Source organism: Poecilia latipinna, unplaced genomic scaffold (genome assembly GCF_001443285.1).
Source record: "Poecilia latipinna isolate Pla-1442-1.1 unplaced genomic scaffold, P_latipinna-1.0 Scaffold3685, whole genome shotgun sequence".
In the NCBI taxonomy this organism is placed as follows: domain Eukaryota; kingdom Metazoa; phylum Chordata; class Actinopteri; order Cyprinodontiformes; family Poeciliidae; genus Poecilia; species Poecilia latipinna.
In genome coordinates this window covers 12,693-26,172 of record NW_015116301.1, presented here as the reverse complement: position 1 = coordinate 26,172, position 13,480 = coordinate 12,693, and the positions used below count along the sequence as shown (strand labels likewise).

The 13,480-nt window shown below is 40.6% G+C and overlaps 1 protein-coding gene and 1 long non-coding RNA gene across 3 annotated transcripts in view; one reads left to right on the top strand and one right to left on the bottom strand.

Moving 5' to 3' along the window:
• Positions 1-7,664, top strand: part of LOC106941462 (uncharacterized) — a 21,304-nt gene extending 13,640 nt beyond the window's left edge. The window contains exons 2-3 of the long non-coding RNA XR_001423369.1: positions 1,410-1,412; positions 7,654-7,664. This is a non-coding gene — a long non-coding RNA (uncharacterized LOC106941462). The remainder of the gene's footprint in view (positions 1-1,409; positions 1,413-7,653) is intronic.
• Positions 3,019-13,480, bottom strand: part of LOC106941461 (phosphatidylinositol 3-kinase regulatory subunit gamma-like) — a 15,421-nt gene continuing 4,959 nt past the window's right edge. Inside the window, exons 2-13 of one of the 2 annotated variants that reach the window (XM_015024502.1) lie at positions 13,103-13,252; positions 12,002-12,212; positions 11,797-11,882; positions 11,611-11,713; positions 10,856-10,954; positions 10,598-10,778; positions 10,382-10,501; positions 7,074-7,216; positions 6,817-6,993; positions 6,649-6,720; positions 6,390-6,560; positions 3,019-5,995 (exon numbers count right to left, since the gene is read on the bottom strand). In XM_015024502.1, the coding sequence (XP_014879988.1) occupies positions 5,800-5,995; positions 6,390-6,560; positions 6,649-6,720; positions 6,817-6,993; positions 7,074-7,216; positions 10,382-10,501; positions 10,598-10,778; positions 10,856-10,954; positions 11,611-11,713; positions 11,797-11,882; positions 12,002-12,212; positions 13,103-13,229 (1,686 nt within the window). In that variant the 5' untranslated portion in view covers positions 13,230-13,252 and the 3' untranslated portion in view covers positions 3,019-5,799. The remainder of the gene's footprint in view (positions 5,996-6,389; positions 6,561-6,648; positions 6,721-6,816; positions 6,994-7,073; positions 7,217-10,381; positions 10,502-10,597; positions 10,779-10,855; positions 10,955-11,610; positions 11,714-11,796; positions 11,883-12,001; positions 12,213-13,102; positions 13,253-13,480) is intronic. The other variant, XM_015024503.1, reaches the window with a different exon arrangement.

Genomic DNA, 13,480 nt, shown 5'->3' with positions numbered 1-13,480 from the left:
ATCATGACATTATGGAAAATAATGAACTTTATCACAATATTCTAATTTTATGACCAGCACCTGTATGTCAGTTCCCAAGCCATTACATCAGGAAGTTAAAGAATACCTTCAAGATCTACTGAATAGAGGCTGGATAACTCAGTCACACTCTCCATACACCAGTGGTGTGTGTGAGAAAGAAAGATGGGGCTCTGAGGTTGTGCTGTGACTACAGGGAATTAAATCTGTCCCTGACCGCCACCCCATTCCCCGGATTCAAGACATGCTTGATTCTCTCACTGGTAGCTCCTGGTTCTCTGTATTGGATCAGGGGAAGGCGTACCATCAAGGGTTTCTGGATGAGAAAAGTCAGCCCTTAACTGCTTTCATAACACCATGAGGTCTGTACCAGGTTTGAGTGCTGCCCCAGCAGAGTTCCAAAGAAGAATGGAGGAATGTCTGGTTGGCTTAAGGGATGTGATACCCTATCTGGATAATAATTTAGTTCACAGCCCAAGTTTTGAGGCTCATCTCAACCACATGAGAACTGTGTTGCAAAGATACCAGAAGCATGGTGTAAAGTTAAGCCCAAAGAAGTGTGTGGTGTTCAAAAGAAAAGTGAGATTTCTGGGGCGTCTTGTCTCTGGTGAGGGCTATATGATTGATCCAGCAGAAGTGGCACCAGTACAAGCTTTGAAGGAGAGAACCCCCACAACTGTAGGAGATCTGAGAAAAATGCTGGGATTTATCTCCCATTATCGAACATACATACCAAACTTCTCCAGAATAGCTAAGGCCCTCTACCAGCTTCTGGTCAGTCCACCTGAAAATCAACCTGAAAATCCACCATCAAGAAAGCATAAGGCCTGGTGGAACATCAGCACTGCAAGAAATAAAGGTAACCTCCCATCAAACACTCCCATTCACTGGACACAGAACCATCAAGAGACATTAAACACATTTATTGACAAACTCACTGAGCCTCCCATCCTCGGGTATCCAGATCTCACCCAGCCATTTATTCTGCATGTTGATGCTTCCAAGGAAGGGTTAGGAGCAGTTCTATATCAGAGACAGAATAACACAATGGTTGTCATCGGGTATGGATCTAGAACACTGAACCCACCTGAGAAAAATGATCACATGCATTCAAGAAAATTGGAATTCCTAGCACTTAAGTGTGCAATATGTGAAAGATTCAGAGATTATCTGTATCATGCACCTCACTTGTATATACAGATAATAATCCACTGACCTATATTCTCACCACAGCCAAGTTAAATGCCACAGGTCATAGGTGGGTTGCCCAACTTGCAGATTTCAATTTCACCATTAAATATCAACCAGGCAAACACAATATGGATGCAGATGGCCTCTCTCGCATGCCACTGGAGATAAATGACTTATTGCAGCAATGTGCGTCGATTCAGGGAGTGACTGTGGTTCAAGATGCCCCATCTGTCTGGATAACCACAGCTCACATCTAAACAATGGACTTGGTAAGTCAAGGACCAGAAAAGATTTGTGACCCGATATTGAACTGGGAGCCACCAGCAGAGTAAGTGAACTGACATCTAAAATTTGTCTTACATTTTGGTTTCTGCATTTACTCCACTGCTGGGAATGTAAACCATTGGACCACGAGGTCTGTTTGTGGTTTCGAGGTCCTTTTGGACATCTGTGCTTTTTCTTTGAAAGTGGTGCTACTTCTTTTGTTTGAAGGCACTGTTCCAGCTTCGTTAGTTACCTTATGTATGTGCCAGCAAAGGCAGCCTTGGGAGATGTCAATTGAGAGAGTTCAAAGGAGTTCTTAAGTCATGGTGATGTCTAAGTAGAGAAGCATGGAACAATCAGCTGGTGACCAGAACAGAGAGTGCACCATATCACTAACAGACTTCACTGACAACACTCTTCAGAGTGAAAGTTGTTGCTGGAGGACGAAGACCTAGTAAGCATGGCTGCATGATATTAGGAAAACATGCCACATGCAATAATATTGGTGAACATTTCAATAAATTAATGTGTTATTGTCTTTCTGCATATTTTCAAAGGACTTTGAAGATGAAATGATTTGTGGAAATAAATATATATATATATATATTTATATATATATATATATATATATATATGGAAGGTGAAGACCACAGTGGTGCCTGTGGTCATCGGGGCCCTCGGGGCAGTCACCCTCAAACTGGAGCAGTGGCTCAAACAGATCCCAGGAACAACATCAGACATCTCAGTCCAGAAATGTGCAGTTCTAGGCACAGCCAAGATACTGCGCAGAACCCTAAAGCTCACAGGCCTCTGGTAGAGGACCCGAGCTCAGAGGATGAAAGAGACCACCCACAGAGGGTGAGAGGGGAATTTTTATATATATATATATCTGAATATATTCTGAATATGTGAGAAAAATAAACTAAACTTATTTTTTAGTTGGATTTTGCTCATACTGAAGGATGACATGTATTTCTATATGTCACAAACGCAAACCTGATTATTGGTAATCCTGGTTTTATTTAAAAATGAACATTTTATTGTGAAGACAGTCAAACTGTCAGTTCATCCAAGTAGTAGAGCTATATGTAGTTCATTTATAGTGAATCAAGAGACATGAGAAGTAGCATTAATTGGCTATAGAAGGTCAGAGTTTAACAAAATGAAAAATCTCTATATACATATTTATTTACTGAGGTCAAGTAGTATAGGTTTCTAATAACTTTGAAAAGGAGAGGTTCATATTTTAAGAAATAAAATATGAATCAGCATTATTGGACTAAGAAAAATGAAGAAGACGCCAAAGAATTTTCAGCCAAACAAGAACAAGTCAAGAAACGTCTTTTTAAATCATTCAAATTTTTTTGACATTTCTCTTTGTGGGTATTGGATAGTTAAGTTAATTGTTGATATAAAGATAAAATTTAAAGAAATGCATGGAAGGCAGTTTATTCTCACCAATGCTGAGCTTATAAGATATATATTTGACAGATAGAACCATTTTTATTTATTCTCCAAACTGGGGTGTTGCTGCTGCTCGTCTACGTCAGGTCAGTCCTTTGCTGTCACATGTACTTCACACAACCCACTTCAAGATATCCAAGAAAAAAAAAGAATATTGCTGGAACTTGGGAGGCTAGCAAAGAACTACACCAGGCTAAAAATGGATACTGTTCACATTTCTAACACATCTGCATTTCATTCCAGACATACCAGATAGTTATAGAAAAAATCCAAAGCTTTAGTACACAACGACAGAGGACCAAGCTACTGTGTAGATGCAACTGAACAAAGAAGGATGGTAACAACCTCAGACGTTACAGCAAAGCCGGTCATTCTGTTCACTACACATACACACATACACACAACAACAACAACAACTAGGCTCATTTGCCAGATATTCCTTAACCTTAGATATGGCAAATGTGTGGCACGACAACATGGTGGTGATGGCACCATCTAATGGTGACAACAAGGAGAACACAATCTCCTCAGGATGACGGAAGGCACTTGTAGTCACCTCCCTCAGCGCTGTAGACCTCTAAACAGAAGCTCGGCTGCCGCCTCTGCTTTCATTCCTGGGATCTACGCCGTACCAACAACTGTGCAAATGACTCTATAGTACAATGGATCCATCTTAATCTGAGCTTCCCAGGGTCAATTCAGCTCAGTAAGCGGCGATACTCAAAGAGTTCGAAGCAAAGGTCTTCACAAACAACTTCTGATGCCACCTCTTCACCTGCTGTTAGGAGCAGAAAACTGGTGAAGATCAAATTTTGGAAACATTTTTAACCCCGACAAAAACACATGAAGCAAAGAGTATTCAACACTCGATCATAAATGACTGGTCTGCTCCAGGATACAAAAATATATATTCATGCATATTCTCTTTACCATTCTCAGTCATTTGTGTAAGAAATTATGAAAGATTTGTGTCTGTTTGAGAATCAAGTTTAAAAGCAGCCTTGTAACTTGTCTCTCTGCAGTGCCTCCACTGACCACAAAAGGAACTGCATATCTCTGTATCTGTACAACTGTAATTTAAAAGCGATGGAGGTGACAACAATTAGTCCCTCGAGCCAAACGCACACAGAAACAGTAAGAGGAGATCAATGCCACAGTACAGAACAGTAGACATGGACTGATCTGGAGACGGTTCCTCAATCTAAAATTTAGTGTGCTTGGAGTACCACACACCATGACCTAATCACTACATGCCAACAGATTTTCAACCATTTGTCCAATTAAAAAAAAAGAAACAAAAACAAATGAAGACCTCCATACACGCCATAGCGGGTAATCTCTTAGCTTAATGGCAAAAGGACGTGTTCTTTTATTCCTGTTGTGCTACATGAGAACACCTCCTGACATTTGACAGATCATCCAAATCCTCAAACAGAACCTAAGAAAACAACAAATATTCTGAAAACATAAAGGAAACTAGGCAACTCTATAAAGTCACATACATCTAAAGCATGTGCGTCTAAAATATACTGTACACAACATATATTACTGCCTTCTTTTCTCTCTTTTTTGTACATTAATGTTCTCCAGGTCTCTGAATCAAGCATCAGATGAAATGAACAGTCAGGTGCAACAGAGATGTACCATCATAAACTCTGCCTCAAAGAAACAAATTAAAACATTTATCTGAGAGGGGATCACACCACTGGGAGTCTATTCCAACTTTACAGGAAACTAATTCAGTACCGATGGTAGAAGAATCACAGAGGTCGATACTCAACAAGCGCTGGTACCGCAGCGAATCTACACGCAAAAGTAGCGCACTAACAGTGCAGAGTGTCAATAGTTACGGGTGCTACAGTATTAGAGAAGAAAAAACAGGAAGAGGCATCTGACGCAGCACACCTGAATCATAGAACTGTGTTTGTAAATGTACCTCACAATCTAGCGTATTCTGTCATTGACAAAATAGCAAATATGTACCTTGCATTTGCTCCTATTCATCGTTTAATGTTTTTTTTTCCTCATTAGTTCAAAAAGAGACCTAATGAGAGACACACAGCAAAGCAGATGGATATAAATGAGTCTATAAAAAATATCTGCCTGTATATCTTTTAAACTGTGGCCACATTGATATTATTCCCAGTCCTCTCCTTTCAACCCTTAAAATGTAAAATGACAGAAGCTTGTGGTCATTCAGAACTATTCCTGTGTGCTTCTGGAAGGTAAAACCCTTAAAATCCCACAGCCCAGCCCCGACCTGCTGGATCCTCTCAGGTGGCTTCAGGTGGGAAGTGAGCAGCCATTCCTTTATTGAGTTAAAACACATACTTTTTGTCAGTGTTTCCAGAAAGTCTGGATTTTACACATAAGACATTTGTTTAAACACAGATACTTTGTGCTCAAGACAAAAAAAAAAAAAAAAAAAAAAAAAAAAAGAAAAAGTTTTAAATATTTCCAATAGTTTCACAACATGCTCTTTCCATCTCTTTTGTGCAACCTTAAAAAGACTTGTTTGTGCTTATTTTGTTCTCCTTTAACACATGTTGTCTCTAATATCTCTGTGTCCAGTCTACCTTCCTGTGGATGTTTGGGGCCTTTTGTAGATTTTACCCAGTAGAGCTGTGACTGGCTAATGTAGAGGCTCATTTTTACCCTCTCAGCCAGTAGCTCTGTGTCAGTAGTGATGTGCTTTTTGGGAGGAGTGTTTTTTAATGGACTGGGTTCTGTTAGGGAACTATAGATGTATCAAGTTCCAGACGAAAACACACTTCTTTCTCTGAAACAGTTGACACTGTCCAGGGCTCCAGAGGCTCGGTGCCCCACTGCTGGTAAATCTATAGATCATCTGGGCTGCTGGTTCTACTTCAGGTTCTGGGAGCGGGCCAAGACTGGATAAGCTAGATTTACATTCAGATGGTCGTTGTGTTGGGCCAAGGAGACGTTTTTGTAGTGGAGTACCAGCTCTTGGAGAGACGAGTACAGATTGTAGGGCTCAGCAAATCCATAACCTGTGCATGTCTTGCAGATGACACAGTGCTTTGTGTCGCCATCAACACTGAAAGGAAGAGCAGAGTTATTACCAGGTTAGAGTAACTGTGCAGTACAGGAGCACTAAACTCAAGCAGTGTCTAGGTTCCCAGTATAAAAGATTCATAACGATTTTTGTGCCTGATAAGTATTTCAAGGGACAGCATTCTGTGATTTTCAAGCACATAGTAGCATTTTATAGCATAATCAACTATGAGGGAGTCATGGGGGAGGGCTGCTCTGTGAGGCAGAAGCTTGGAAACTGCATCTTACAGGAGGAGCTGAATCTTGAAGGCGGGGCTAGGTCCACCCAAGTTCATTTTGTCATTATTTTTTTTGTACTTTAATGTGATAGTACACTGGATCTCAGTGTCAGATCAAGGATGTGAAATCCATTCTTATTTAGAAGAACACAAACTTACACAACAGAACACGCATAAGAGCCCTTCTGTGATTGGCTTTCCCTGATGAGAAAGGTTCCATCACATTTGTCTCTCAACATTTCCTCCGCCTGGGAGCGCTTGATGTCACCTACATACCAGGTACAATCGTTATGGTGAGGTGAGCTGTCATCTTCCTCCAGAGAATAGGAGCTGAACAAAAAAGTCAAGCGTTAGTGTTGAAGTGCCGCTCCTAATGGCTGGTTTCACTAAGCATCCAGGTCTGAGCTGGAACACTTACTCATCAGCATCGATCTTTATGCCCAGCCATTCATTGATCTTCTTCTGCCTTGTTCCCTTCTGTGTCAACCATCTGAAAAACAGAAACCCCACTAAAGGCTGCTGAGCGTGTCTGCAGTATGTGTGTCTCCTGCATGCCCTCATTGGCCAGAAGAGAGCTGGCGCTTACATTAAGTACTGGTCCCTGATCTTGCGAAGCTGCATGAGATCTGGCTTGAGGCTGTTCATCTTCTTGTCAATCTCTCTGTTGTCAGACACCTGCTCCTTCAGGTCTTGCTCCAGTTTTCGCTTGCTGTCGTGGATTTCCTTCACGCGGGACTTCAAACGCTCAGAGTTGCTCTGAATCCTGATTTGAAAGAATATCACAATTGTTGCCTAAAACCACAAGCTGGATGAGGATGAATAAGAATGCAAGTCTGGACATACTTTTGAATTTCCTTCTCATTGCCCTCTCTTTGGAATCGTTCCAAAGACTCTCGGCTGTATTTCTCCTGGGTCTCAAACTGTTCTTCAAAGATCTTGATGGTTTCATTGAAGGCTTCAATGGCTGTTCGCTTCATCTGCAGCTCCTGCAGGAAGTATTAAACCAGGATTGCAAAAAGCTACAACTTCAGGATAATTGAAATTTTCCACCACACAATGATTTCAAATCTTCAGCTGAAATGCCAGGGAAAGTTCTGGAGTCACTGCAGTTTCTCTGGCTCTTAGAAGGGTCGCTAAGTCCTCATCCATCCTTTAATTCTACACATATACAGCACAAAAGTGTACTATCATTCAAAGATGAGGAGAAAATGATGGTGTTTTGTTGTTGCCTAGCATAAATGTCAGTACAATTATAAATCTTCAAATGAAACCAGCCTCTCAGGTGACTGACAGAAAACTGCTATGATGTGTGTTGCTATAGTAACCGGATTGTAGCGCATACGTAATCAAACTAAATAAATCTGTGCTGTTCTGTTTGAATGACTGGACAGAAAATAATTGCTAGTGGTTACTCTAAATGGAGTTCTCATAAAGGTTTGACACTGGTTTGACAGGATAATATAGTTAATGAGAAAGACGTAAAAGTTGAAAACAATTAGCAAAATTATGATTGTAAATTAACTGGTAGTCGACAGTTTTGGGTTGTTTTGCATGGAGAAAACTGAAACAGTGGGTGCGTTTCTCGATTTATTTTTACCCAGAAAGCACAGGGGCAAAACCCATGAGTGAAACGGTAACTGGGACTGACTAGTATATATTCCATTGAGGGAATGTAACTATAATATATTCATAATTTCTCATATGTTAACATAAAGGCTCGTTTTGAAGTATAAGTTTCTACTTACAGGCAATGCTTCGAAGAATTCAACCTGGAATGCAGCGTTCATAACAGACACATGTGTTCATCTGCTCTACCGCTAGCAAACAACCGTACTGATTAAATAACATAAAAGTCGAGCAGTTCCCTAAAAGTCCAACAGATGGCAGCAATGCGCCCCACATTTTGTTAAAGACTTAACAAAATGTGTCATTGAAAAAAGAAAGTTGTTTCTGAAAGCGAGGGAGTAACAAAATTCAGGTCGAGTCTTCAGACATGCGGTCTGGATGATGTCGGCTGTCCCCCTCAGATGTCGGCTGTGTCTCTTTAGCAGGACACACTTCCTGCTAAAGAGACCCCTGGTGGTTGAAGAAAAATCCACATATAAACCGGAAAATGAAAAAAAATCTGAACGCTCTCTGGTATTGTTCAGGGGGCCGGACCAAATGTGGAGACGGGCCGGATCCGGCCCGCGGGCCGTAGTTTGGAGACCCCTGCTCTAAATTCACTAATACTCTGTAGTAAATAAGGAAAATCTTTTTTTTCTTTTTTTGGAGTGAATCTAGAGAATTTTACAACTTGTTGGTCAGAATTTATATAAGTTGTACAGAATAATATATTTACAACTGGAAGTAAGAGCAAAACACAAAATGAAATAATGTTGGCTACTCTGTTACTAAGCCAACTCCCTCTGGTGATTTCAGCAGGTTTTGGATTATTGAGAGTTTCATGCCTCAGACAGAATATTTCTCTTTTTTTGTTATATCTTGGGGAATATTTTACTTGGCTAGAACGTTCTAAACAGCTCAGTAAACGTCTGTCAGGAGCAGGGGCGCCGCCAGGAATCGTGGGCCCCCTGACAAAAAATTTGTTTGGGCCCCCCACGCAGCTGCTGTTGCAATTTTTTGACTGTATTTGACCCATAAAAAGCATCACAATTTTAAAGACTTGTATCTGCCTTGCTTTCTTTGGTTCAATACTGATAATTAGCACAATATTTACTGCTCATGAATTTAACATCCAACTGTCCACATCCAGTATGCAAGTAGGTTGCTTAAATTTTTTTCTATTAGTTTTAGATTACTGAAATGTCTCTCCATGAGCAACAGTCAAAAGCAACGTGCAAAATACACATAAAGCAATCCAGACTTCTCAAAAATGTTATGTAGTTGCATTTTATTCAAGCTGCAGTACATAACTTTAATAAAAAATATGTTTTCTTCATATTTGTTAAAGCTGTCACGATGTCGTAGCAGTTTGTTATGAGACAGATAATCTGTGAAAACAATCAATCTCCTCCATCTCCTTCCTGAATTACTATTACTGGTTAAAGCAATGCACCGTTCTGACCAAAAACAACCAATCAGAACTAGTAGGACGCTCTTAGCACTGTCAATTAGCCTCATTCACTCACTGCTAAATGTGTTAATGGTGGAGAAACAACTTATCATTACAAGAAACTGTTTATCTGCCGTCATTGGTAGCTATGCTAACTAAACTGAGCATTCAGTTTGAATCTGCACAGCTCTGTGCTATGCTAACTACAGCACGGCACAAGGCGAGGGGGAGGAAGAATGAGCAGCACCACATGAGATGGTGATTGACAGCACTAGAACTCTCCTGCCACTGACTGGTTGTTTCTACAGAAGGCAGAGGAAATAGATTTTTCACAGATTACCTCTCATGCCATACTGTCACAACATAATGACAGTTTTTAAAAATATGTGAAAAAAATATTGATAAAAAAGTGACATACTGTAGCTTTAATTTCACTCAGAAGAGAACAGGTCAGGAGGGACGTGGGTTAGAGCTGCTACTGACTGACTCATCTGTTGTTAAGTGGTAAAAGGTACAAGGGACAAGTTAAATATATGAATATGTTGGTAATTTTTTTCCATAATTCATTAAATGCTAGTGAAAAGGAGGCAAACAGTAGTTTGTAGCTTAGCTAACTATGCTAAATGTTTGATAATCCCACATAATCTACCCACCTCTCATGGAGAAAAACTGGGTTATAAATTAACACTCTTGTCTTTTTCTCTCTCCCTCTCTCTCTCTTTTTTTTGAAAACCTGATTTTATAACTTTTTTTTAGCAGCATAGTAACTGCCACAATCGTTCGTGTCTTTCAGTGGCTGCTGCTAACAGTGTCACGGTGAAGCACTCCAAGCCAGAACGAACCATTTAACGCAGATGGGGGTTGTTGAGGGCATTAAATTTTTACTGCCAACAATCTTTGAAAATACTATATGATTAATTTTGTAATTGACAGGGCCCTGATTTTTTTTTTAATTTCTATGAACTAAAAATAAATAATTAAATTGTGGAGGGCCCCCTGTTGTCAGGGCCCCTAGAATTGTCATCACTTTTCCCCCATATACCGCGCCCCTGGTCAGGAGCATAGAACTCATTGGAGTTCACTGAACAAGTGCTACCTGTGAGGTGCGAGTGTACTCCTCATACAGAGAGTCGTACTCGCGGCTCTTCTCTTGGTACTGCTCATGGTAGACCTTGAGCTGCTCTCCCACTTCCTCTATGCTGTTCTCCTTAACCAGCTGAGCAACAGAAAACAGAGGAAGAAGATGAAATCAGTGGTTCAATGCTGAAAATCTAAATGTTTGCTTTAAACTTCAGTCACCAAATGAACCAACCTGCTGGAACTTGGAGATGGGGTAGAGCAGCTTGGTGTCCAGTTTGGCGTTGTACTGAGCCAGGGACTCATGGCGGTAGTGATTGATGAGTTCCACCACAGACTGGAAGGTTAAAGGCTCTGAGAAGCCATAGCGACCCTCCTGGTGATAAATTTTGATCAGTTTGTTGTTCCCTCCTTTTCTGCAGGGAGAGACAGAAATCTGATAAACAGAATGGAACTGAACCTTGGATGTGTGTGTGTATCTCTGCAGCTCTACCTGAGAGTTAGAGTGTATTCGCCCTCCAGTTTGCTGGAAGCGTCTCGCACCAGAAAGGTTCCATCTGGAGTGTCTCGCAGTTTCTCATTCACCTCCTCTCTGCAGACATGGGAGCAGGTTGGATCTGTGAACATCAGTTTTCAAGTCCTGCCACAAAGTCTCTATTGGACTGGACTTTGACTGGGCCACTATAAGCCCATGAACATGCTCTGATCTAATTCATTCTATTGCAGCTCTGGCTGTAGGTTCAAGGTCATTACCCAGCTGAAAGGTGAGGCTTTGTTTTCCAGGCACATAGTGCCATTTTATAGCACAATCAAGTAACTGTGTTACATCCAGTTGTTATAATAAAAATGCTGTAGATATCAAATAGGTCTTAAAAGAAATTTGACTTTTACATTTAATCACTTGAAATTGGGCCTCTATGTCAAACTCCTGCTCTTTCTGAAACTCTGCCTTAATAAAGTCATCACAATATGGCTCCTCTATTAACCCTTTAACAAAGTTTTTACTGTATAAATTTTCCATAATACTGCCCCTCTAAGTCGGTTGAATCCTATAACAGCTCAATCCAAGTTCCAACAACTCTGACCAGCTTTCTGAGAAGAAGCCTCCATCATATTGCCCCATGAAAATGATAGAAAAGTCTTATAAGAACACCGCTAGCTTATATATCAAAATATATAATTTGCTTCTACTTCACCAATATGTCAATCTGTCAAAAAACATAGTGAATATCTGTTTGGCTGGCTTACCTGGAAATATCTCCCCAGTACCACTCAGCATCGTTCAGCAGGCTGCTTGTGTCCGTCATATCTGATGGGGTTATTTTTGATTTGGTTGGTTTCGCTGGAAGAACTGGAAAAAAAGCAGAAATTCCCATTGAAAGCTGGTCAATCTGATGGAATCCCAATTCATGATCCTAAAGATAAAGAGTTTACCAGGAGGAGGGAAGTCTTGCTGTGCAGTTCTCTCCACCAGTAACCTCTCCACCACTAGGATGGGAAAATCCTCCTCCCATGAATACCTGACGGTCAACAAATCAGTTAGCCTGGCTTCTATCTCAACTACTTTCCTTTGCTTACAGTAGCACAGAGGCCCAATCTAATATACTGATCAGCTTCAATTCAGGGTAAAAGAGCTCACCCTTGGGCAGAGGGGCTTGTCTGAATCAGGAGAGGGCCAAAGATCTTTCCCAGAGTGTGAGTGTCCAGGCCGTTACTGGCCTGTGCCTGGAGCACCTTGGTCAGATGTGTGAGCAGGTACTGCAAGGTGAGACGATGGTGAAACGGGACCACCGTGGAGTTCTCCAGAACCAGACTCACCTCTCTGTCATGGCTACCAGCAACAGCTCCATCTGCCAGATATTCAGGCAATTATCAGTAAAACTGAATTGCCTTATGTAGAGCTACTAATTGTGTAAGTATATTTGACTGAATGATTTTTAAACAACCAGAAGATTATTTCATTATTAGCCTTTATTTCACCAGGAAAATCCGATTGAGATTAAAAATCTCCTTTTTGTGTCACTTTTTCAATTTTCAGACCTTCAGCTGTAGTAATGACTGGAAGATATTTACTTTCAAATGACCCATTAGAAAACAGCATCATCTTTAAAACATTTAAAACAAGTTTAAGGTGATAAAGACTTGTTTGTAAATTAAAGCTGACTTTATTTGATTAAAAACACTGTTAGATAAGAGACCAGAACCATCTAAAACAGTGTCACCAGCACGTATATATCACCAGCGCCTTTATATGCTGTTGTTTTATAATGAAGAAAAGTGTCCCAAGAGCTGATCCCTGAAGAACACCAAGAGGAAGTTAAACCTCCTACTTGAACATACTACAATTTATTAGTTAAACAGTTGTCAAACTACTGAAGAGTTTCATCTGACAAGTCAATAGAGTGAAGTGTCTGTATTAAAATCTCATGATTCACTGTATCAAATGCTTTAGAAAATTTGATAAAGAGGGCTACACAGTGTTGCTTATTATCAAAAACAATCAATAAAATCACTAACCACTTTTAGCAGATAAAATTCATTATGTATCAAATTTTATGATAATTTGATGCATAAAATTATGCATTATATTTGACCAGAATGAGTGAAGAGTCCTCGTATACTTCAAAAAGATGAAGGTGTTTTCCAAAACAAAAAATAATTTTTACAATACAAAAGCTATCCTTTAGGAACTCTCATCAGTAGAACCATATACTGCATGTCTACTCAGTGTTGGACCCACCTAGAAACTGCTGGTGAAGCAGCTGCTGCATGACTGCAGTTTGAAGTTGCGGATAGACGCATGCAGGGATGACAGGTGATGGGAGGTCTCTCAGGTAGCGCAGGACGCTCTCAGACAGGAAACCCATGTCACTCTGAGCAGCATCGCCTTCTGAAGCAGACAGAATGTCAGGGAAACTATCAAAGAAGGTAGGTTATGACCAGGGGTGAAAGTAAGGGGGTATGGCAGGGTACTGCGTACCCCTAAAAGATTTAGCGGTGGTACGCAGTACCTTCAAGACAGAGGAGCGGCTGTCTGCTGTAAAGAATCATTGGGTTCACTGTGCAGTTGTGAGTGCAGCCACTAATCAGCCGTGACTGATTAGTTTTTCAAGAACAA